Source organism: Micromys minutus (genome assembly GCF_963924665.1).
Source record: "Micromys minutus genome assembly, chromosome: 28".
Lineage (NCBI taxonomy): Eukaryota > Metazoa > Chordata > Mammalia > Rodentia > Muridae > Micromys > Micromys minutus.
The window spans coordinates 6,972,202-6,997,720 of NC_137963.1; the positions used below are offsets into that span (position 1 = coordinate 6,972,202).

A 25,519-nucleotide genomic window follows, 5' to 3' on the forward strand; every position below is an offset into this window, starting at 1 on the left:
GAGTTCCCAGACAGCCAGGGCTGCAAGAAGAAATCCTCTCTTTAAAAAGTGAAAACAAAAAAGTGCCGACAATTCATATAGGCCATGAGTTGAAGTAATTATACTGGAAAAATTTCAGGCTATGTCAGGAATGACTTATTTATACCATGAAACAAAATATTTGAATTAGTAATATTATTAAAGTATATAAAGCATGACATTATTCCTAAAATTCAATTGCTTTTACCTATAAATTATTGTTTATAGGTAAATGATTTGCCACAAAGTAAAAATTTCCACCGAGAAAATTTTTTATTACAGTTAATTGCATAAGCCATCTAATTCGAAAGAAAATTATGAATACTAGCATGAACTCACCTTCATCACTTGCCACCTGCTGCTTTACAAGCGTCATCGGGGATCTGGCCGGAGGCTTACCAAGTGGATGTCGCCAACTCTTAGTTGTTTTTGGCTGTCCTTCTATTATCTGGTTATAGAACAACAACAACAAAAACAGAGGTAAAAATATCCACGATTATGTTTGGTTCTCTTTGGTTTGTCTTTGTTGTTCCATCTGCTTGGTCTGTGCCTGTTTGTGAGAACATGTCAACCTGTGATGGTCTACTAGCTCACTGCTTTACACTTTAAGCTGGGTCCCCATGACCCTGGAGACCACTTCTTGGACTAGCTTGGCTGAGCAGCAAGCTCTAAGAACCCTCTCCTGTTTCTGCCTCCCAGTACAGTCCACACAGATTAGTACAGTCGTGTCTAACTTTTCATTATCATTACATAGCAAGCACGGTATTATTCACTGAGCCACTTCTCCAGACTCAAAAAATACTTGTTTCCAGGAAAAATATATATTTTAAAATGATAACATGTTTTATTAATCAATTGTAAACTTATTTAAGAAATTAGCACTTTAAGAAATTTGGACTTACAAGCTAGGGGACAGCTCAGTGGTCGAACACTTACCTAGCACGCACAAAGCCCTGGGTTTTCATCCAGAGTACTACCAGAGAGACAGGGGGAGAAAGGCTGAGGGCAGGGGAGAGAAGGAGAAAGTGAGAGAGGCAGAGCAGGAGAGAAAAGGGAGGTAATGGAAGAAGGTAGCATTTTTCTAAATGGTCCATTAATTCTCCTTCGAAAAATATTGTTTTATGGAAGGCTTACTAGCAATTTGCAAGGTTTCAAAATCATTTTAAACTATCCCAAGTTCACCATTAGAACTGTGAAGTTGGATCACCTGTAACCGTTCATATAGGAATACTTGGAAAGTGATCAAGCTTTTATTCTCAGAAGGAAAGTCAGCTAAGGGGTAAAAAGGACTTTTTGTTCCATTGAGAAAAGAGCCATGGGTTCGATAGGAAAATATTATTTTTAAATGAAACATTTATGTTATTTTGAAACCATTAAATAGTGAAAGACATTTTCAGCCCCTATAATATACTTCACCTTTCTACTCTTAATACTTTTTGAGGTCATATTTATTTCATATTTATGTAGAATACACAATCATACAGAAAATGATCATTTATTGATCAATTATTGAATTATATTTAATATATTTTAAGATGACCAATAAATAAACTATTGGAAATTACTGTCTTTTTATACTGTGCTTTGTTACTGAGGGATGTGAAAAGGCGCATAGTGGGGTTAATAAACAGAACAATCATGAGACTGTAGTTCAGGTTGGCAGACAGCTCAGATGCCATTTCTAATGACAGAGACGCATCTCACAGACCCTGTGTAAGTCCCTGGTAAGTTTCAGAACGGTAACACAGCAGTAGCTCGCCTGACCCATTCCTGATCTCAGAATGCTCACTGTGTGACATACAGTCATGACACTAAACACGAAGCATGGAGGAATACAGAGAGAAGGCTAGGACCATAAACCAGCATGGGAAGCTTAACTTTTCTGAGAGGAGAAGGTGTGTGGGAAGAAGAATCAAAGAAACGCTGATCATGTGAGCCACGATTTTAAACCTGATACAATATAAAAGTGACTTCACAATACTATCTACTGTCAGGAGGGCAGTGGCCAAGAGGCAATTGATCCCAGCCTGGGTAACAGTGCTTGTTATGGGAACCTTCTGTACCGTAACTGCCTAATGTCAATATGATTAAGACTTCAAAATAAACCTCACCAAGTATTCGTATCTGTGAAAGGTGGTTAATGAGCATAAATGAACCCTGTGTCCTATTTTCAGTGAAGCCTGAATTATCTCCAAATACACATGTTACTCAGTTTAATGTATAAAGTGAAAATAAAAATCAGACCTCAACAAGTAGCCAAAAGAGTTTGTATTAATGAATTAAAATGTAAGCCAGAATGGTATTTCCCTGCCAAAATCGTATTTCACTAATGAAATATGATTAAAATTCATAAAAGTAAATACTATTTATTTTTGTCCTAAAAAAAGATTTCAGGAAGTAATAAACTATATTCATAAAAGTGTAATTATCATGATACAGGCCGCAGCCCAAAAAGACAGAAGAAATGCAAACTGACATGTACCTTAGGAAGGTTGAGCCCATTTCTCTCTTCACTAAGAGCATCTGGGGTGTCCCCAGGTTCAGGGTTGCTTCCATGGCCCTCCTCGTCATTTTCTTCTCCCTTTGCCAACACTCTATGAGTTTCTGTCAGGGAAGAAGATATCTTGGGAGACTCAAGCAGTAAATGTGACTCCTTGCCGGCTATATGGCCATGAGAAGATGGTATTAAGTCAGGGGCCTCCTTCAGCAGAGATGGTGAAGTCACAGCCCTGGCTGTGCCATCTTCTGGTTGTGGTTCATCTGCTACAGATGAACTTATGCAACATTTTCCTGAGAAGCAAACAAAACACTAATATTAAATGTTACAATGCATCATTACTGAGTACAATAATTGAATAATTGCAAAGTAATTACTAATTTTATATTTTATTTTTGATGTTGTTTTGCTTTGCTGCACATATCGGAGTAATAAAACAGGGTCGGGTTTTCAAGAAACCTGGTGCCCAAGCCAAGGCGTTCTGGAAATCACTCAACCCCAATCGTGTATCCTGGAGCCAGATCCCCAAACAGGCACTCTGACTAATCACTCACTCTCTAGCTTTAAAACAAACAACAAACCCCACCGTTAATCTAAACTAAACAGGTCCTCCACCCTTCCCACTCTCCACTGCAACACTGTTGCTCAGACCCTGCCTAGTACGGTCCCTGTACCCACAGCTGCTGGGCAGTGTACAGAAGCTAGCTTCGTAGACTGAGAAGTCCAGTCTCAGCATTTTAATGTATTCTTACATTTTCCTCCCGACATATTTCTAATACTCTTTACCACTGATCTGTCACTCAGTCCCTTTATTTAATTTTACATTTACTTAATGTATATGAGTGCTTGATCTGTATGTATGTCTGTTAGATGAGACTTTGAGAAATATTCATCAAAATAAAACAGTCAATGATGTTATGTACTTGGCATGTTTTATAGAAATTTTTTTCCTTTTAAAAATTGTATTATTTTCTTCTTAAAATTAAGTATGAAGCAAGAAATCTGATCAGAATTGTCTTCAACTTTTTTTCTTCTTACAAATTATGAGCTGAATTTCACTAAAATCTTCTATATTTAGATATTTTTCATTTTTAATTAAATCAGAAGTATTCTACTGGATGTTTATTGTATAGCATTCATTTTTCCACACAGTTGAATCAGCTAAGTCAGCTTAGTTATTAGAAAGCTAAATAGTAAGGTATCTTGGTGAAAAGTCATAGAGCATCAGATTGTTGACTTCCCTAGTCACAAGGGAAACATTATCAGCTGTCTTCTTACCTGAGAGCTTGGTGTCACTCAGTGACCTTTGATCTACTTCTATCCTGGTATCAGAAGCGTCTTTTTCTGAAGATGCTCCTAGGTTCCCCAGCTTCATTGTTTTTTCTGTCTTTTCTGTGGCTTTGAGGTGCCTAGAGCACTTGGCAGAGTTGGAGACCTCCTCCCCACTGAATTCAGCAAATTCCTCATCTTCCTCAGTTTTAGGCCTTTTAGAAAGTGATTTATTGCCCTGTAAGCTATATAAAACCAAGATATTGGTCAGAGCAAAAAGCTCAAAATGGATAATATACAGCAATGTAAATGCTAGTATTATGTGATTATATCAAGAAAAAGTTATTTAATTTTTATAATTAATAAAGTCTGAAGTTGAAACCATAATGGCTGTAAGTCAGCTTAGAACACCTAAATTTTCACATTATCAATACGTGACGAGATAACACTATGAGCCAAACAGAGTAAATCAGAACATACACATACCAGCAGCTGGGTGCTGCCAACAAGAACACTGATGCCATGGGTAAGATCTGCATCTCACAACATGTACATATAAACCAAGGTGGCTGGTATACCTCAGAGACTTGTCATGCATTATGAAGAGAGTATTACTAAAAGGTCATCACCAATCAGTTTAAGCACCAACTAAGAAAACCAAATGCACTCCTAAGCATTAGCACTTAAGAGAAAAGTACCCTGATTAAACACTGAAATCTGAGCATCACAGACACATGCTGTTGGCCTGCCTTCTATGCTTCACCTAACAGTTACCTAGCAACAGGCAGGTAGGTCTGGCTTGCCATAAGAGACTGTTTGGCCTGCCTTCCCCTCTCCCCCCACACCCCCCCCCCCCCGCTCCTTTTCTCACTATGCTTCCCTTCTCCCTTACACCTGACTCTATAAATCATATCCTTGGCTTTAAAAAGACCTCACAAGTACTCTATCAAGATGAAAACCTTGAGCAGTTACATCAGCTCTTGAACCTAACTACAGTGCTTTAAAGGTTTCTAAAGATGTCAGACTGGCGAGTTTTCTGAATGAATCCAGGTGTGGATTCCCTGAATTATCAATCTCTAAACATATTTAGTCAGTTATACATTTTATTGAGACAACACTTATATACATACAAGTACACAGACCATGAATAACCATTTCTCCTACACTAAACACGATTGCAGTTTTTAAATGAAAGATGTTTCTATGTTATATGTACTGTTGCTCTGCTTGTTTGTATATCTGTGAACTATATGCATCAAATGACCATGGGAGCCAGAAAAACATGTCAGATCCTGTGTAATGGGAGTTATAGACGGTTGTTAACTGTGCCAGTATGCTGGGAACTTGGGTCATCTAGAAGATCAGTCAGTGATACTATCTAATGCCGGAACACTGCCTATAATCAATTCAATTTTCACAAGCACTACTTTGAAAATCCTTGCTATACACTACAGCTGAAATACTATCATTCTTAGATTAGTTAATGACTAATCCTGTCACACGTGTACACACACAACAGAAATAGTCAATATCTGATATATATAACATATATAATAGCTATAAATATATTATAGATAATACATATATAGATAATATATATGTAATACATGTATATAATATATAGAATACATATGTACTGTATTATACATTTTATAGCTATTATATATATATATAGTAGTTATACACACACACACACACACATATACACACGCACATTCTTTTTTAATTAAGAGAGACATTTTCCCTAACACTAGGAAAGCAGAAGCATGTAGAAACTCTCGGAGTTACAGACTGGCCTGGCTATATAATGGTTCTAGAATAAGAATGGCACAGTGATATCCTTACCTTTTTTTAAAAAGGAGGGTGGGGAAGGGAGTAACAAAAAGAAATATGTACTACTCCATGTTTGAAAATTTCTCCTGCTCACAACCAGTCTAAACAACAAAAGAGTAAATTCAAGTAGAAAGGAGCACAAATTGAACATTAAATTCTGAGTAAAATTTTAAAATTTTAGCATTATAATTTTAATTGCAGAAAAGACAAGAATGCCATAGGTCTAAATGTAAGAGGCCAAACGTTATGCTACAGGAAGTAATTTCAGTGTATAAAAATGACTCACATATCTCGTCACTTAATTGTTAATATAGGACAATCCCATTTTGAAAGAGGTATAAGGGACTGGAGAGATGGCCCAGCAGTTTCACTGACTGCTCTTCCAGACGTCCTGAGTTCAATTCCCAGCAACCGCATGGTGGCTCACAGCCATCTGTAATGGGATCTGATGCCCTCTTCTGGTGTGTCTGTAGACAGCTACAGTATACTTATATAAATACTATAAATAAAGCTTTAAAAATAAAGAAAGAGATATATGCTATTTTAATACTAGGCCTAATAAATACATATGTAAAAATATACATAAAATATTAAAATGGTCTTTAGATAGTGAGGTTATAGGTGATTTGGATTCCTTGCATATTTATAAAATATCCACAGTTTTCAAATATTACGTTTATAAATTGAAAGAACAACAATGAATATTAAAAAGAAAGCCTAAATAAAATTCCAGCTTACGTGCTACTTTGTCAGCCTAAGGATCTGACCATAGATGCAGTTTATACACTGATTTTAAAAGCAGAGAAAGTGCTTCTGACTTTGTCAAAAGCTTGTGACAAAGATCACAAAATTGGATCAGAGGTGATGTTTTGAAAGACTATAAGGTACAGAATTAACATATTTTCCTTTGAGTCTTAGAATGCTCTACATATTTGACTACCTGTTTCTAAAATCTAATACATCGACTCAAAAGCTAAACATACACATCTAAACATTTCGGTAATATATTATGTAAAGGTATGAGTAATAGGAACAAAAATAAAGAAATAGTCCTTGAGAACATTTGGTTCCATGATCCAGTTCATACAAATACATACTACAGGCAGGATGTGTGGGGTTCTTACCTCCTGGGAGCTTTTCTTAATTTTTTCCTCCTCTGTAGCCATGTTTTTACTTCTGGGGTAGATTCTGGGGTGGGTTTTGTATGGTCAATAGTATATATATCCTTTCCTTGTTTCCAAATCTGGTATCTATCTGGCTGAAATTTCTTCACAAATATATCCATTGATATCTTCACCATGTCATTCCGACAAGTGCACTGAAACACAAGGAGCAGTTGGAGTCAAATGATGAAACATTTCCTAGTTATATAACATAGCCAGGAAACGAGTGTCTGATTAAAATATAAATGATAATGTTTACACCTAAAAGAAAAGCCTCACGGCACTTAGAAATGAGAAGATAATAGTGTGTACATTGATATGAACTGTGTACCGTATGAATATGTCCTCAAAGGCTGTCCAGCAAATGAGAGGTTCCCTACTATCCCAGATGCCCATCAGAAATCTCAAAGTCCACTGTAATTAAAAGCGTGGTACACAGGGAAAGAATATTGACAGATGAGGCCTAATGAATGTTTTTTTAACTCAGTGGATGCATGAAATAGTTCTCATGGTAGTTTGTCATATGCAAAACTTTGTAACTTTTCTTACTTGTTCTTATACAGTGCCTTGTATTAAAGGAGCAAACCAGGACCCAACCATGTCATAGCTCACCCCATGGGAGATGTGTCAGAGCCTATATAAATCCCTGGGATGACTTGGCAGAGCTAGCTATTCTCACTAGAAGCCCTTCCACATGGAGGTGCCCCATTTTTGTGTTTGAACAAAAGCAGCGAACTCTTTGCAGATAGATCATCGTATTAAGGCATTTTATTACAGCTCTGGAAAGTTATATAGAATGTCAACAAACGTGACTAGAATAATTTAACTGGTGAGTCACTGTTGATAGCGCTGGGTACTTGCTTTTAAGCCTGACAACCTGAGTTCTATTTCAGAACTGACTTTACAAGTTACACCCTGAACTCCATGTGCACATGTGGTTCACGTGTCAATATACATGTCTATGCATGCACACACAGCATTAAATCTAAAAATATATTTAATTTTGTTTTTATTAATGAACTCTTGCAGCTGGAGAAACGGCTCAGCAGTTAAAAAGACTTGTTCTTGCAAGAAGACCCACGTTTGATTCCCAGCGTTCAACTGGTGGCTTATAAACATTCATAACTCCAGTTCCAGGCACATACATGAGACACAGACATGTATGTAGACAAAACACTCATTCACATAATATAAAATATATGAACCCTTATAATATTTCCCAAAATTGTAAATGAATGAAATCTGTTCTACATTACGTCAAACATAACATTAAAGAATCAAACATACAAACTAAGGAACTGGACTTGTGACCTGCAGCCAAGATGGAAGTAACTGTGATGGAGAAAACTCCAAGTTTGTCCTGCTGGGCTCAATACCCTGCCAGGGGTTTAAAAAAAATACTTCTAGAAAGACTACAATTCCAACAACGAGACTCTGGAAGTCCTGACTGACAAACGCAAACTGACAAAAACATATTAAGATCTGATGCTCAAGCAGTTATCCAAGGCCTAAAGAGCAAAGCTGAAACCTCTGAACAAGTCAAGGGCGTCCAAGTTTGCCACAACCTTTAGTTTACCCAAGCTCCTGTACAAGAACTGCAAATGTACAACAACCCAACAGAATGACATACTTTCTAGTTCTTTATGTAGTGTGTTTGTAAAGTTACTTTGTTTATAAACCGATTATAACAAATGACTCATACAATAAAAGAAATCAAATAATGTAATATATGAATATCTATCCTTATGAAATCCAATTGAAAAAAATCCAGTTTAAAAAAAATAAAAGGCTGGCTTAAATAATCTATACTGTATAATGTAATTGCAAGCAACTCCACCACAATATTGTTCTTATTATTAACTAATCACCTATAAATTATATTAGATAAATATGAAAAAAGTATTTTCTGCCCTATAGATCATATAGAAAACTGGGCTTGCAGACTATCCTATCTAAACTATGGAATAACAGAACTAAATATCAATTTTTAAATTCCAAGTGTGAAACAAAGTTGCCAATAACTGCATCTAAGAATACAATGTTTAATTAAGTTGTCCTTTGAAGACTACATTAGTCATAGTAAAATAGATGTTCTCTATTTCAGTCTTCTGAAAATTCTTTAAATAAAATTGTCACCATAAAAACAAAGCAAAAGTGAATGATATTACTACCAAAATAAATCTACATGTTCAATTACACACAGCAGGAAAAACAATCCTGAAATACTTATAGGAGCACAATAGGCTGAATTAAAGCAATCCTGAGCAGAAAATAGAATGCTACGGTTTTACAATCTGATTTCTGATCAAAGCTCAGTCTCACAGTAACAAAGGGCACTGCAAACTCTAAATACAGCGAGGCATAGGGACCACACCTGTGATCCCAGCATGTGGGAAGCAGAGGCAAAGGCTTAGAGGATGTATAGTTGAGACTGTGCATTAAACACATTGTGCATTATCAAATAAATAGGAGACTGGAAGGTTAAGCATAAAAGTCATTTGTTTTGGGGGAGGGTTAGCCTAACAAGGATGGTGTTTTGATGGTTAACCCATATTTGTCAACTTTAATGTCACTGAGTGTGTCTGGTTCTTGATCAAGGACTCTGGGTATAACGTCCAGGAGTGAAAATTCTAACTTAGCTTTTGACTTGGTTCTGATCCACTCACATGCCTTCAGACTGCAGAAGAGTACCCCTTAGTAAAAGAACAAAAGAGCCTCACTAAAGAGTCAATGTTTTGTGCAATTAAAAAAAAAAACAAACAAACAAAACAGTATTTCAAAGTGTTTTCAAAATCATCTCTATTCTAAAACTATCATTAACTACTTTTTGGACAAAGTAAACAGGTTGATTTTTTTTCTGACATGTTTGCAAGATTTATGTACAAAGGGGGGAAAAAACAAAATCCAGAAAGCTGAATGCAGAGGAAACTACAAAAAAACTACTAGAGTTTGCTTCCTTAAACAAAATACCTGTGCTAAATTGACAAAAAAAAAAAAAAAAAAAAAAAAAAAAACAGATCACCACTAGGGGGAAGCCTGCATTTGTAGAAAATAAATACATGAGCATATTTAATAGTATCTGCAGTCAGAAGAAAACAAATGAAAAACCAGAAAGCGATTTGAGTCTTACCCAGGAATATTCAGCAGAGATCTTCTATAGTACAATTCTTACTATTATCACTGGCATTTTATATGAATGACCAACTTTCATTCTAATTCTCAAAGAATTAAGTTAAATATGTCAAGATAATTAATTAAGATGGAAGAGTTTTAGAATCAGCAGCAGCCGAATCTGTTAGGCACTGGCAGTCGGCGGACACAATGAGCAGGCCCAGGGTGGGAGGTGTTAAGTGTGTCTCTGAGCTACTGGTGGGAGGTAAGCGGTGAGGACCTGGTGAGAGTGTGCTTGCTTTGAAGAACCCATATTCTCTGCTACCTGTTGTAAGGGCCGGGCTGTTTTCAATTTTCATATCACATTATTCCATGAATATTTTGATCTAATAATATGCATTTACTGTATACTGTGTATGAGCTTCTGAAACATAAAACTAAACAATAATACTTTAAAACATAATATTAAGTCAAAAGCACGCGCGCGCACACACACACACACACACACACATCAAGAGTTTTAGATCTGTAGACCTGTTGAATATCAGCAGATAAAAATGCTGGTCACACAAACTCATGGTAAAAAGAGTTATCCTGGTATGGTATAGACATATGCCATGAAAAGTCTGAATGGGCAAACACAAGTAAAAATACATATATATGCATTCATACAGATAAACATACACAAAAGCATACTTACGTACATCATACACATATACATAGTATGCATGAAAAACAAGTAAGCATGCATACACACACAAATATGCATACACACACAAATATACACATGCACACATACACAAAATCATATACACATAAATATGCATCCTCACAAATACTATGTTTTATGAAACTAAAATAAGATTCTGCTTTGTAACTATGTTTAGAAAGAATATTCAATTTTTTAAAAAATTTTGAATTGCTTGTTGGCTTTTGCTTTGGTATGTATTAAGTGCTTATTGCCCATTTATACTCAAAACTCTGTATTAGATTTTGTAAATTCCGTGAAGACTATGGGAATTAAATATTACAATATCTCATTATTCCACAGTAGTGTGACTCACTGCTACATAGTGCCTTGTTCTATTCCTTTGGAACTAAGGGCTCTCCTAGATCTATTCCTAACCTCACACTTTCTCGGAGGATAGTATTGGTCTTCCTTTGTTATGCTAAAGAGATGATTTCAAATTATGTAAGAAATATTTACGTTATCATTTATATTTCCTGTAGATTTTACTTATTAAGTGAAATTTTCATTTACTACTTACCAAATGTTTGCATCATGAATTGAACTGTTATCTTTTGTGAACTGGCTATAATTTATTTACATATCTCTCGGAATCTGCTCAAGGCTTTGATCCTTAGGAGTGGAGCACTGTATGAAAACAGCATATACAGATACAGACAGTAAAATAAACAGTGTATCGGGGGCGGGCCAACGAGGTGAGAATGGTGGTGCATGCACTCCTGCCCCAGCTCTCACTTCCCACAGTTCAGGAAGCTTCTTCTTCATTGTGAAGGGCTTCAGTAGAAGGACTGATTAGATTTTTTATGACCCATTTTGCCCCGTTTGTTCATGGTAAAGTCTCAGTGTGACTAGATGCCAGTCTCAGTGTGACTAGATGTCACAGCAACTTTGGAGCAAGAGTGCCGTTCTGAGTTCTCAAACAGAAAAGGAAGTGAGGAGCAGGGCTGGGATTGTGAATTAGGGCTAGTGGTAAGGTAGTGAACCTACCTTGGTTTAAATGCTGACATTGTCTTAAACTCTGTGAGTTGCATTTTTCATTTACCTTTGTAAATAACTGCCTAAGTTACTTGGTTGCCAAATATGAACTTCATGCCCTACAAGTGCATAACACAAAATATGCAATATTTTGAAAAATACAGATCTGGTGGCTGGGGATGTAGCTTAACAGTAGACCAACCACTAAGCTAGCATGTCCAAGGTATAGGTTTGAGCCTAACACAAGGAAGGATAAGAAGGGATAGGAGAACTATATAAACTAATATCTTATGACACAACACAAAGTCGATGCCAACCGCCTGTAAAACCGAGTTACTCACTGGTCAGCAGCAAGAGGATAGCTTGGATTCATGAGTTCGGTTGTAGTGCGTTATGCCTACTAAGTACACACACGAAGTTCAGTACTAGCATGGCAATCTCTCAGTAGCAAAAAAAGTCCAAGATGCCTAAGGAAGTTAACTGTCCCAACTAGAAAACGAAGCAAACAAAAATAAAACCTAGAAATTCACTTAAAAGATAATACTGGAATCTTTGAACGAAGACTGCCCTAGATTGAAGACTTTTTTGGAAGAATGCTTAATTAACTTAATTTATTTTCACTTAAAAAAGGACTGAAATATAAAACAGAATGGTATGATGTTCTAGAAATTTTTCTATTTAAAATCAATTCCAAATAAAAAAATAATTTTAAATATTTCTACCATATCTATTCACATTCAAATGCCTTAAGGATCCAAATGTTAGATTAACTTTATATTAGTAACCTAACGATTCTAAATCCTGTCAGAAAATGTTTTCAGATCTGTAGTTTAATTATGAACACTGTGAAATACACTAATATATATGTAGCATATATCACATATACTTACTTCACATAAAATAAAGTGTCACCAACTACTGCACCCTCTCCTAGGACAACAACATCCTTCCTGAGTCATGGCAAGTCACTCTGCGTAATGAGAAAGCACCCAGTTTCTGAAGATACATGCCACACATGATAGTTCCTGAAAGCAATCAGTACAGTAAAGCTCTGTTTCTCTTTAAGATGATCACAATGCTTACGACTGCCAAGTAGCCAACACAAGACTTTCACAAATGCCTTCACATTCAAGATCAAATATAAGCCAAGGCTTTATTTGACAGCCACCAGGTTCCATTTAGTGTGAAATAAATACAGTGAATGATAATGATAATCCCATAGATTAAATCCAACTTCCAAGTACTACATTTCACCCTACCTCCTGGGAGAACAAAACCTGCAAGTGCATGACTGCAGGCAGGCTCTGAGGGCTCTAGGCTCGTACTCTGCCCAGTATGTCATCAGAGCCTCCTCCTGGCTGTCTGTGGGAGACAGTTCCCTCCTACTGCCTATAGATCAACATTTGAAATGTGTGGCTCCTCCAACACCATGTCTACCTGCATATTGTCATACTTCCTGCCATGATGATAATGGACCGAATCTCTGAAACTGTTTTTCTTTCTAAGAGTTGCCCTGGTCATGGTGTCTCTTCACAACAATGAAACCCTAAAACACAAGCCAATGAAAAAGTTTGCTAAATGATCCTGAAGCGAATAAGGAACAAGAACATCAAGGAAGTAGACTGTAGTGTTTGAATATCTTTGGCTCCCATAAACTCATGTGTTTGAATCCTTGGCCCAGAGGGAGGTTTTAGGAGGTATGTCGTTGTGGAAATAGCTGTGTCCTTGTTGGAGGAAAAGTGTCTCAAGCTCTTCTCAGTGCAGGAGAGATCTTCCCCTGGCAGCCTGAAGAGCAGCCTTCTCCATCACCACGTCTGCCCGCATGCTGCCATGCATCTGCTATGATATGGACTAAAACCCCCAGGACTGTTGCAAGCCAATCTCAGTACAATGTTAGCCTTTACAAGTTGCCTTTATCGTGGTGTCTTTTCACAGCAATAAAACCCAAACTAAAACATAAAGCACTTGGAAACAGGGATGATCAGACTAAGCTGCAGCCAGGACTGCTGTCCAATCCACAGCCAAGTTACAGCTTTAAGTGAGCACTGTGAAAAAGAACAGCCCACTAGAAACTTGGAGACAAACTCTCAAACAGCCTCCAAATCCAAAAAATTCTTTATATCAAACCTCCAAAAACTCACAGCAATTTGGAAGAGGTAATAAATTTGACAACAAACATGTGATGGGACTGCTAATCAACCAAAGCCAGATCTTAAGAATGAAGTTTTCTTCTTTCATTGCATACCTACAGGTCACTAGTCATTTCAGTGGAAACCAATAAATGCCCCCTCCAGGCCCATCCCAGAGGTGTCATCAGAAAGCACTATCCCAGCAGAAGGTAAGCATCAAGGGAACCCATGCAGTACCTTCTATTCTCACGTCTGGTCTCCAGACCAGCATCACGTCATGAGTCCTAACATTTAGAAAAAAATTCAAAGGAACAAATAATGAGACTAGCAATTGAGGGAATCCGCAAAGCTTAAAGCCGGTTTGCTACGGTCCATAGCTAACCCGTACATTGTACCAATGAGGAGCAAAGCACAATTTCAGATGGTTAAAAGCAACATACGATATTGTAAATAAGGTGATCCACCGTGGATATAAAATAGAGACCAAAAGCAATTAAAGTCTAAAAGAAACTCACATCAGAATTTAGTATAAAAATTAATTGACTAAGAATAGAAATTGTAATGCTAAGTACATAGGCTACCGAAACACTCCAAATTGTCTATTAAAAGGTTAAGTTCCTGTTTTTAAGCAGACACCAGTTACTTAGGCAAAGGAGATTCTCAACTATTACTCGTGATTTTAATTTGTACGCGTTTATAGGCAGATGGTGAGGCTAGCTTAATCTAAAATGCTGCCATCCAAATCTCTAAAATCCATTGCTTGTTCTGAAGTAACTATATACTGGTTTCAAAAGACCTGTAGAACTGGAACCTGTCAATCAGCAAGGAAAAGACCCTACTCTTACAACGACAGAATAAATCTAGGTAGCAGCCTATACTGTTTTAAATGAGCCCCACTGGCTCATATATTTGAATGCTTGGTGGACACTTGTTTCGAGCATTTAGGAATGATTAGGAAGAGATGTGTCACTGGTTTTGAGGTTTCAAAAGCTCACCTCTACCCCACCTACAAGCTCTCTCTCACTTACCACTCAAAGCAAATGCTCAAGAAAAGCCACTTCACCTGGCACAGGGGAAATGAGTGTGAGGAAAGGACCTACACAGGACATGTGGACCATTTTAAATTAGCGAGCCTGATGTGTGTATCAACAGCTATGTGCCTAACAAAAGAACGTGCCCACAGTCAAATGAGTAAGCGATGTTTCACATCCATATTTCTCCCCCTTAAAGTAAAGAGGACTTTATAATTTTGTTTTAAAAAATTACTTTCTTGAAAAAATATATATATCAAGAATAGAAAACTGAATTTAGATCCCTTCTACAGCATCGCAGCCAGCTAAGGGTCTAAGGCACACAAATATCCACAATTGTTCACTGGTAGCTGTACTCTCTTACTACAAAGATCTGGAAAAATGACCTAATTGCTTATAGCTATAAACAAGGAAGAAATGTTTTATTTTGGCCAACACTGCCAAATAGTTTTGAAACGTGTAATAAACAAGCAACAAGCCATTTTTTCTGATGATCAGAATATCTACAATAGCTTACTTATTCTGCCAAATTTAAAGATGAAAAACATAACATCACATTACAGCTTCATGTTTATGGCATGATTTCAACACAAAAGAAAGCATTTCATTTCAATGCAAGCACTGAGGTTACAGCCCAAGATGCACACGCTGAATGTCGTCTCTCTCACTAGACATCATGTGACGCTGGTTAATAGGAACTAGTTCAGTTTTACGCCTTTGTAAGCAGCCCCTCTGAAATAGGTATTAATCATTTTCCTCAGTGGTGTGCTCATGCAAACTGGGCTGTGCTTGACGGAGTAACGCCCGAACATCTCATACAACTCTGATAAGTACATAGCTAACAAACTACACAAGACAGTAATGGAAATAAAAAAAATAGAAGGGGAACCTGCTGGAAAAAGATGGTATTCAGTCGGAGTAGAAAGAGGCTGTAAAGAGATTCTGAAGGCTAAATGACCAAGATACAATGTATTTATATATTCAAATAAATATATACAGGACTCTATCAAAGAGTCAAAATGAACTTTCAAACAAGAATTCATTAAAATGTTTCCTAAGTTGCCAAAAAGTAGACTTTTTAATATATTTTACTGTTATACAATCTTCTAAATACACTGTAAATTAACTTGAGAGTGATTTTTCCCTAAATTCATAAAATGGTCCTACATACAATGTTTCTCAGAATAGAATGAACATTCAGTTGTACCACGAAGTAGCTAGGAAAATGCCTGTTAGCAGTATTTATCAGTTTTCCATTGACTTGCGTCACCTTCATACACTTTGAAATAGTTTCATTAAGACCCAGCCCTCCCCCAGTCGGCTTCTCCCAAAAAGCCATGAGAAAGGGTCATATCATCAACTGTTTTGAAGATGCCTCTGTTTTAATGCCTCAAAGTGAAAATAATTCAATTCAATATAGAAATTATGCACAAAATGAAAAAATATAGTACACGAACTAAAAAGTGTTTTTAAATCTAAAACTACAAACAAATTTTTATATAACATTTAATATTACTATTTATATGAACTAAAACAAATATAGAGTTTTAAAACTCAAACTAGAAACAAATCTTTATACCTAGTTTAACATTAAGATATACTAAAGAGTTTAATTTTGCATTAAGAACGCCTTAATAATTCCTCTTTACCATAGTTTCTCAATTACCAAGGTCTAAATTTGACAAATCACTTACTTCTATAAGCTGCTGTTTTCTGGACATCTGAACTTTCATGAGAAGTGTGAGTCTGTTTAACACACAGCCAAGAGAAAGTGCTCAGGAAACACAAACGGCAGCTTTGAGAGAAAAAGCATCTACAGAAAGGAACCCAGTCAGAGGAGCCGCCACACAACAATCTCAAAACAGAAAAATTCAGGAATGAGTGGGCGAACCTAAGAAAACGTACTGCAGTGAGACGCACACTGTGAGTGGGGCACCACTGCACACATTCCGTGGGCACAGACTATGTGTGCTTCCCGGTTCGTGAGGAACTTACCAACTTAGCAACCTTTCCATAGTCAATCCATCTGACAGTAGCAAAATTTGTAGACTCCGCACAATTGAAGCCATGATTAAAGCCAGCATGATATCCATAAGGGAAAGTGATCATAAACTCTCCAGCCTCCTGGGTGATCTGTAGAATTTGAGGAGACAAAATGTTCAATAACTATCCAAATTATTTAATAATTAACATATATTTGTATTTCCTTTTTTTAAAACCAAGTGAAAGTCACAATATCACAAGTACATTTAAAACAGCCTAAGTCTGGATGCCGATGTAGCTCAGCGGCTGACAGTGCCTGACAGCGAGTTCAGGCTGTGGCAACAACACAGCGACCGTGCACTGTCAGCGACCGTGCACTGTCAGCGACCAGCACTGAGTGTGAGTGTCGCATCTGCAGGTTCACAGTTGCCATCTATATTCTTATGGCTTACGACCCCAAACCTCCCCCAACTGTGATGGTTCACTTATCATCACTGCTTTTTCCAGACACTGCATATATTCTTCATGGCAGGGCTACTGATAATGTTGAGCATATACTTGTGGATCAAAAATTACCATTAGAACAAACATAAAATATCTACAGTGATTTTTCCAGTCCTGAACATCAACCACAGTTGGCAAACGAATGAATAACTTAACAACGTGAAATGAGAACAGTCGGGAACAAGATGGTCAATCCTAGAAAAGATATCAACTATCCTTTAATATGTGTTTTCAAAAATATAAGTGAAGTAAGAATTTATGAAATCTTTTAAAAAATGAAAAAAAAAAAAAAAAAAAAAAAAACTCTTAACACTTCAGTTCTAAAATGTTGGGAAATAAATGAATCATTAGAGATGTGTACTTAAATATTTAGCCATCAAACTATATAAATATAGAAGTATATACAAAATCAAACTGCCATATTGGCCTTGTTATAGATTGTGAACTGTCCAGCAACTACATTACTGGCCCAATTTAAGGAAAGTCAGATTATCACATAAAACCCACAACTAAAGAAAGTTTACTTGCCCAGGTCAAATCCCAGAAACAAAAACAACATGAATGTCCAAAACACCATGACTCTTATCAAATTCATTGGTCCTATACTAACCCCAGGACAGAGAATTTAAAAGAAAATCATAAACAATAATAAACTTTATTTAAAAGTTCAAGGAATTTTAAAATAGCATATAAAATACTTCACTTTACTCCAAAGGATAACAAAAAAACCTTGAGTTATATCCAAAACAAACACATATGGGAACAAAATAACAAAGATAATTCAGGATTTGAAAAGTAATTTTAATAAAGAGTTAGAAACACTGAAGAGAAAGTAAGCTAAAATGAAAATGGAATTCAAGCATTCAATAACTTAATGTAAAAATTTAGGAGATAGACATAAAATGGAGGGTATTGGCAAAAGAAGAAAAACAAAAAGGAAAAGCAAGATAGACAGACAGAAAGACAGAAGGAAGAACAATAGGAAAAACACAGAAAGGATAAAAACATACAGAAAATGTGGAATACTATTAAAATTCCTAATCATCCATTTATAGGCATAGAAGAGGGGCAAGAGAGCATTAGAGGGATACTCGGGCTTTGTCGTTCAGTTCTCCTTCTGATTGTACCGCACTGGACTGTACTGGACTGTACTGGACTGTACTGGACTGTATCACACTGGACTGTACTGCATTGTATTTTAAGAAGTTTAAGAAGCACAAGTAACTACTGACTGCAGACGGAGGAAGTAATGATTACTCTCTCCTAAAAATGAGTCCCCTTATTGGCTAATCAATATTACCAAGTCATCAGCAAAACAACCTGTAACCACATAAGCAAAAACAACAAAACATGAACCAACAATGCAAGTGTGTGTGTGTGTGTGTGTGTGTGTGTGTACACATAACAATAGTGCTCAAAGAACAAGAGTCTCTCAATGAGACTGGAAATCCATCTGGGAGGGATTAAAGGAAGGGAATCCAGAAGTCAATAAGGAGAAAAATGTAAGGAGAAAAGTGATATAATTCTATTTAATTAAAAATGTAAAAATAATTAAATATAAAAGGGATGTTAGTAAAAATAAGAATCTTACAATACCATATAAAACCCTTTACATAGACTTTTTTATAATATTTAGAATAACTATTACTAATTTTTAGTATTATATCTATTTTAGAAGTGAAGAAGTAAAACTCTAAAGATGATGTAACAACAACCAGAAGTGAGCCTAACATTAATTCTACAACCACTGACTATCACTGGCTCCTATGACATCACAGAATAAACGAATTGAGGAACATTATGTTATCATATGTCGTGCATCAAATCAAGGTGGAAAACAGAAGTGGACACAATTCCACACAAAGTCCCACTGTCAATAATTAATTACTGGCACCTCATTGTCTCAGAAGTTAAAGCCAGTGAAATACTGTGAGGTAGCAGAATCTGATGCTTTAAGTTGATTTTTGTACTCCAATTTAAGTAGAATATCTTATGGATCAACTGTCAATTAATTTAAAAAAGCAGTCTAGGGTCTTCTGTACTAAACCCACAGAAGCATTGTGTTTGCAGGTCTGAGAAAGTCTCACTCGGGCAGGAGCTCCTCTCAAGACAGTGTCTGCTCTTCACAGTTATCTCTGATCTATTGATTATCAGCTGCTCCCTATAACTGAGCCAGTCCCTAGTAATGTACGTCTTAGAGCCAATGTTCTTTAAGTGTGTGAGTAAACATGTTCATCAGCAGGAGGATGTATTTACTGCAGAGCTGCAGCCTGGACGTTGCTACAGCTCTGTAGTAAACCCAGATTGTAGATTCATGGTAAGGCGATACATGATTAGACAGGAGAGAGGTAGGCGGGAAAGGTCAAGGAGCGGAAGTGGAGGCAGGAGGAGAGAAAGGGATTAGAGGCAAAAGGTAAACATCCTTCTGCCAGACTATAAAGGCCCTCCAGGTTCTCCCATCCTCACCACTCAGAATACACTGACAGCTGCTTCCCACAATGTAGGCTTCCTCCTTCCTCCAGGATCTTACTTCCCACTCTCTAATATATCTCTTCCCTACCAACCCCATAGTACTCCTGACTACACAGGGAGAGTGCCTTTCAAGATCTCCTACACCTAACTCCCATTTAGACACAAGTTACTCAAAGCTGCAGCAGAAGGTAGCAGAATGGTGGAGCATTATGGGATGTGCAGTACAGCGAGTGTTGCCAATGACACCAGTAGACCCTCCAATGAAGACTAGGAATAGACACTGCAGCTCTTAATACAAAATGGGTCTAAGAAACTATCACAAAAATCAGCAAAGTGACAGGTATAGTAATTCTTGATATTAATGCAATAATTCTCTACAAAAATACACAGATAAGCAGACTGGACTAAAAGCCATAATACACTATGGCTTCCTCCACACACCCCTTTATGTAGTGCTGACATTCCTCATGAGAACAGCAAAGGAAGGTGAAGGGAGCATAAGTAGAAAAGGGGGATGTCAGAGAGCCCTTAAATATGATACAGTTCTACATATAATAGACCCCAAAGACAACCAGAAAACTGCTGTTGCTGATAACTATATTCAGAAAATTTTCACAAACAAAAATCAGTAGGCTTTCTTTATAGCAATAACAAAAATACTGGGAAAAATACAGAAAATCAATCTAATCCATAAATATAAAAAAAGAATGAAGTAAATTTTAAAAAATAATTATATGAATAAAGCTAGCTAAGGACCTGAAAAACCTTTACAGTGAAATATTTAAAAAAGGAACTGAAGAAGATAACATAGGATCAAATGTTCTCATGTTCACAGGTTGATAAGATTAACGTATACTATCAAAAGCAACCTCTAGATTCTGCGCAATTCCTACTACAATTCCATGCATTACTCTTCACAGTAATTTCATATAGAAACATGAAACCCGTCAAAGAAATGAAAACTGAAGCGCGTTTGAAACTCATCCTAGCTCAGGTAATGACAACAAAGCTGCCATGAGAAGAGGAAAGGAGCATCTGTACGCACTGCTGGGACGTGTGAACGGGTAGAGGTGACTACGCGAGTCAGTACTGAGGTAACGAGAAACAGATACAACACAACCCAGTCACAGCCCTTCTGGTATATTCTCAGTGGACTCTACATCTCACGACAGAGATATCTGTCCCTCCACACTCACTGCTGTGCTATTCACAGTGCACAGAAGAGAAGAGCAGCCTGAGTAGCTGCCAACTGAACAATGTGTGTAGATGATGTGCTATAAATAGAATGCTATTCCTTCACGGGACCTGAGTCCAGTTCTTGGCACCATGCTAGAAGACCCACCGCCCTGTTAACTGTAGGCCCAGGGAGTCTGATGGGCTCTTCTGGCTTCCAGGGACACCATCTCTGACTTGCACTGGCTTCACTGAGTCAGCTCAGAGTATCTATATTACATCCCCTCCGAAGAAGAGAGGACAGAAAGATAAGAGCCAGAGATAGCAGGTATCTGCCAGACATGACACCACCACTTCATGCATGAACTCAGAGCAGCTGTGATTGAATATACAAAAACTGTACAAAATCAAGCACGTCACCAAATCAGTATGGATGGAAAAAGAGATCAAGAAGTTCTACCACAGGGACTATTGGCAACTGATGTGTAATTATTTTTTAACTGTTGCCCCTGAGAATTTATCCATCCTCCAGTACATGGTTCTACAGCCGTGCACATTAAGTGTTACTAAGTACAATTTGTGAGTCTAAAAATAAGAAAAAAACATTATATTTGGAGAGAAAAGTGACAATGGGGACAGTGAAAGCTCTAGATGAGAGGAAATAGTGGGTAGATATTATATTTATGAATGAAATACTCTAACAAAAATTATATATATATATATAAACCCATGTAAATATATTTTAAAATAAGATTATTTAATTAAGACTTAAATTAATTATTGATGTTATAGAACTTGAGCTTAAATTTCTCTTCAATTGTCATAGTGTTATTTAATAATCCAAGACACATTATGCTAATTTAAATTTTTCTTCAATACAAATCCCACAAAATGAAAAACTACTTGTAACAGTCAAACAGAACAAACCTTATCAAAGGGAATGCCATACTTCTTCAGCACTGAGGGGGAAATCAGTGTCATCTTGTGGCGGAGAAACGCATCACAGCCTTGGGAGCTGCTGGGGAAAAAGCCTAAAGATGAACAACAAACACAGTGTTAGTTAAGATAACAGTTCATAAAGTTTTCAAAATATACTTCAATTCTAATGTTCTTATAACTCTTACTAAAAATCAGCCCAAGCCATAATCCTCAAAAAGTGATATATATGTCAAAAAGGTTGATCTTTTCAAAAAATATTACCGAGAAAAATCACTAAATCTTTAATATTTCAATTTGGCACAAATGCAGTTGCCTAATATATAGTAACCTACTGTTCAAAGCTGTTTACATTTACTGTTCCAGTAGAAAGTGAGATTAAGAACACCCGTACTAAACAGATACCCCAGTGGAGACTCTGAGAACTAACCTTTCTGAAAGCACTGCTTCCAAAGTCCGTGTATGCCAAACACATCCTTATCTTCCTGTTTCCTTCCAGTGAATTTCACATGAACCACTACTAACTTACAATATCTTATAATAACTATGTTTGGCAACAATTATCTAAATTATTTAAAAATCACACATGGGATTTTAATATGTCTAACATGAAGAATAATGTATCTCTTAAATGACAAATTTCTCCCTCTGAGCATGGTATAAGTATTTGAAAATGTCACACTATAGCATGAAAACATTCATAATTACTATATGCCAATGAGAAATAATATTTTAGAGGCTGCAGAGGGTTAAACCGTTTAGAGCACTTGCTGCTCTTGCAGAAGACCCAGGTTTGTTTCCCAGCACCAACATGTTGGCTTACAACCACCTGTAACTCAAGTTCCAGAGGATCTGATGCTATCTTCTGACCTCCACAACACAAGGAATACACGTGGTAAACATACACACACATATATGTAAGCATATATACAGATAAGAATAAAATATTATTAATTTTTAAAAAATCCCATCTGAGTCAACATAACACAAATGATTGGAAACTTGCCTTAGGAGCCTATGTTGGGGAGCTTTGAGGAGAGGAAGCTAAACACTAAGGGAATCTTTTATTCAACAATGTATCAAATGTTTACTCAGCACCTTATGATACTTTAGTTTATGGCCAATTTTCTCCACCACTGCTTTCAATCTAGCTGAGGCATGCTGTCATGCCTTGGTGATACAGGGAGAGGAAAACGAAAACCAGCAGGTTTGATGTTTTATTCAGTCCTTTCTCCTTCAAAGGATGAGCAATCTTACCAGAGAGTGGAAAACAAATCATACTGAGAAGTACAAAGAGAAGATAGAGGAAAATAAAAGATGACACACAGATCCCAAAGAAATAAGAAGACACCAGAAATGATACACATCCACTACAGGAGGGAGTGACGGCCCTGTGTGACCTCATGTCTATGTGAAGAAATGATGCACTTCCACTACAGGAGGGAGTGACGGCCCTGTGTGACCTCATGTCTATGTGAATAAATGATGCACTTCCTCTACAGGAGGGAGTAAAGGCCCCATGTGACCTCATGTCTATGTGAAGAAATGATACACATCCTCTACAGGAGGGAGTAAAGGCCCCGTGTGACCTCATGTCTATGTGAAGAAATGATGCCCATCCACTACAGGAGGAAATGAAGGCACTGTGTGACCTCATGTCTAAATGAAGAAATGATACACATCCATTACAGGAGGGAGTAAAGGCCCTGTGTGACCTCATGTCTATGTGAAGAAATGATACACATCCACTACAGGAGGAAATGAAGGCACTGTGTGACCTCATGTCTATGTGAAGAAATGATACACATCCACTACAGGAGGGAGTAAAGGCCCTGTGTGACCTCATGTCTATGTGAAGAAATGATACACATCCTCTACAGGAGGGAGTAAAGGCCCCGTGTGACCTCATGTCTATGTGAAGAAATGATACACATCCACTACAGGAGGGAGTAAAGGCCCTGTGTGACCTCATGTCTATGTGAAGAAATGATGCCCATCCACTACAGGAGGGAGTAGAGGCACTGTGTGACCTCATGTCTATGTGAAGAAATGATGCCCGTCCACTACAGGAGGGAGTGAAGGCCCTGTGTGACCTCATGTCTATGTGAAGAAATGATACACTTCCACTACAGGAGGGAGTGAAGGCACTGTGTGGCCTCATGTCCGAGTGAAGGGAAGGTTTGCCAGCATATCACTTATCTGGCCAGCCCTGATACTCCACACACAACTCACAGTAATTTACTTTGCTGAAAAAATTCATTAGTACTCAATTAATTTTAAAAGTATGTTTTAATTTTTTGTTAGATGAATTCAGATATCCTCAGCTACACAAGGCCTATGGGCAACAAGGTAGACGTAAATGATTAATCCTGAACCAGCATAACAGTGTAGAAATTTTTAGATAATTTAAATGTTTGTTTATGCTACAGTGAGGAATAAGGATACAGCATAGACAGACAGGCAGACAGACAGACAGACAACAGAATTTAAGGAGTAGTTTGAGAGGAAAAGCATTGTAAACTAAACCGTTGGCTCAGCAGTTAAAAGCCTACAGTGTTCTCTCAGGACCCAAGTCCAATTCTTAGCACAACGCTGAGGCCCACACCACCTGTACCCTTAGCCACAGGAAATATGATGGCCTCTTCCGGTTTCCAGAGGTACCGTCACGGACTAGTACATATTGCACACAGACAAACAGACAAGACATACACATGATTTCTTTAAACCAAATCTTTTCTTAAGTACATTCTGGATAAGCATCTTTGCCTGTTTAGAGGTAGAAAAGGGACAGAGTGGAAGTTCACAAAAATCAGTCTCTATGGAGACATTCGGAAGTAAATGCTACCATTCTTACAAGACCAACACAAATAAAAAAGTAACTTTGCCCTGTGGGGTAATTTTCACTACAATCAAAAGATGATTAATAATCATAAATATAAACATTAAATAAAACTTTAGTGTGTAGGCAGTAAGGCCTTACCTAGGAAGCAAGGTACCCAACACTAGCTGGTCTCCAATTTCAAAACCCATCCAATGATTTTAATAATAAAATTCAAATAGATCTTTCAAGCTTTCCAAATCTGTATGTAGCACTATATGAATTAAATTCTAAATAAAATCACTGAAGAAAAAAGTATCCATTAATTTGTTTTTAATGTGGATTTGTAATGAGGACATGAACAATGGAAAAACATGATAATTTAAATTAGAAAACTACTGAAGAAAGGTAATGTTCTACACCTACACATACACACATACACACACACACACACACACACACACACACACACACACACTTTCAAAAAAACGAAAAAGCAACTGAAAGGCAAATTCAAATTCCTGACTTTGTTAAATACGGGCCTTCTAGCTTTCAGATAAAATATTCAGGTGCCACAATCAATCAACATCTCTTTAGAAATGAAAAATGAATGCACTCACGCATAAAAGTTGACTATAATGATCAGTGTACAGGCAAGATAGTGGAAAACGTCTCAACCTGCTTTGCATTTTATGTTTCACATGTTTCCTTGATGTAGGCGGTCTCTGAAGCTCTATCATATGTACTGCAGTATTTTATCACCGTAATTGTTTTCTTTCTCAATCAGTACCGTAAGAAGTTCTAGTTCTCAGCTCACTGGTTAAAAACTTGTCCTTTACCTCCCTGCACGTCACCTATC

At 37.1% G+C, this 25,519-nt stretch overlaps 1 protein-coding gene across 1 annotated transcript in view; it reads right to left on the bottom strand.

Moving 5' to 3' along the window:
* The window catches only part of KDM4C (lysine demethylase 4C), a 112,140-nt gene that overhangs the window by 43,257 nt on the left and 43,364 nt on the right, over positions 1-25,519 (bottom strand). The window contains exons 7-12 of the mRNA XM_080939942.1: positions 21,834-21,937; positions 16,770-16,907; positions 6,742-6,935; positions 3,794-4,029; positions 2,501-2,808; positions 358-466 (exon numbers count right to left, since the gene is read on the bottom strand). Coding sequence (XP_080796068.1) covers positions 358-466; positions 2,501-2,808; positions 3,794-4,029; positions 6,742-6,935; positions 16,770-16,907; positions 21,834-21,937 — 1,089 coding nt within the window. The remainder of the gene's footprint in view (positions 1-357; positions 467-2,500; positions 2,809-3,793; positions 4,030-6,741; positions 6,936-16,769; positions 16,908-21,833; positions 21,938-25,519) is intronic.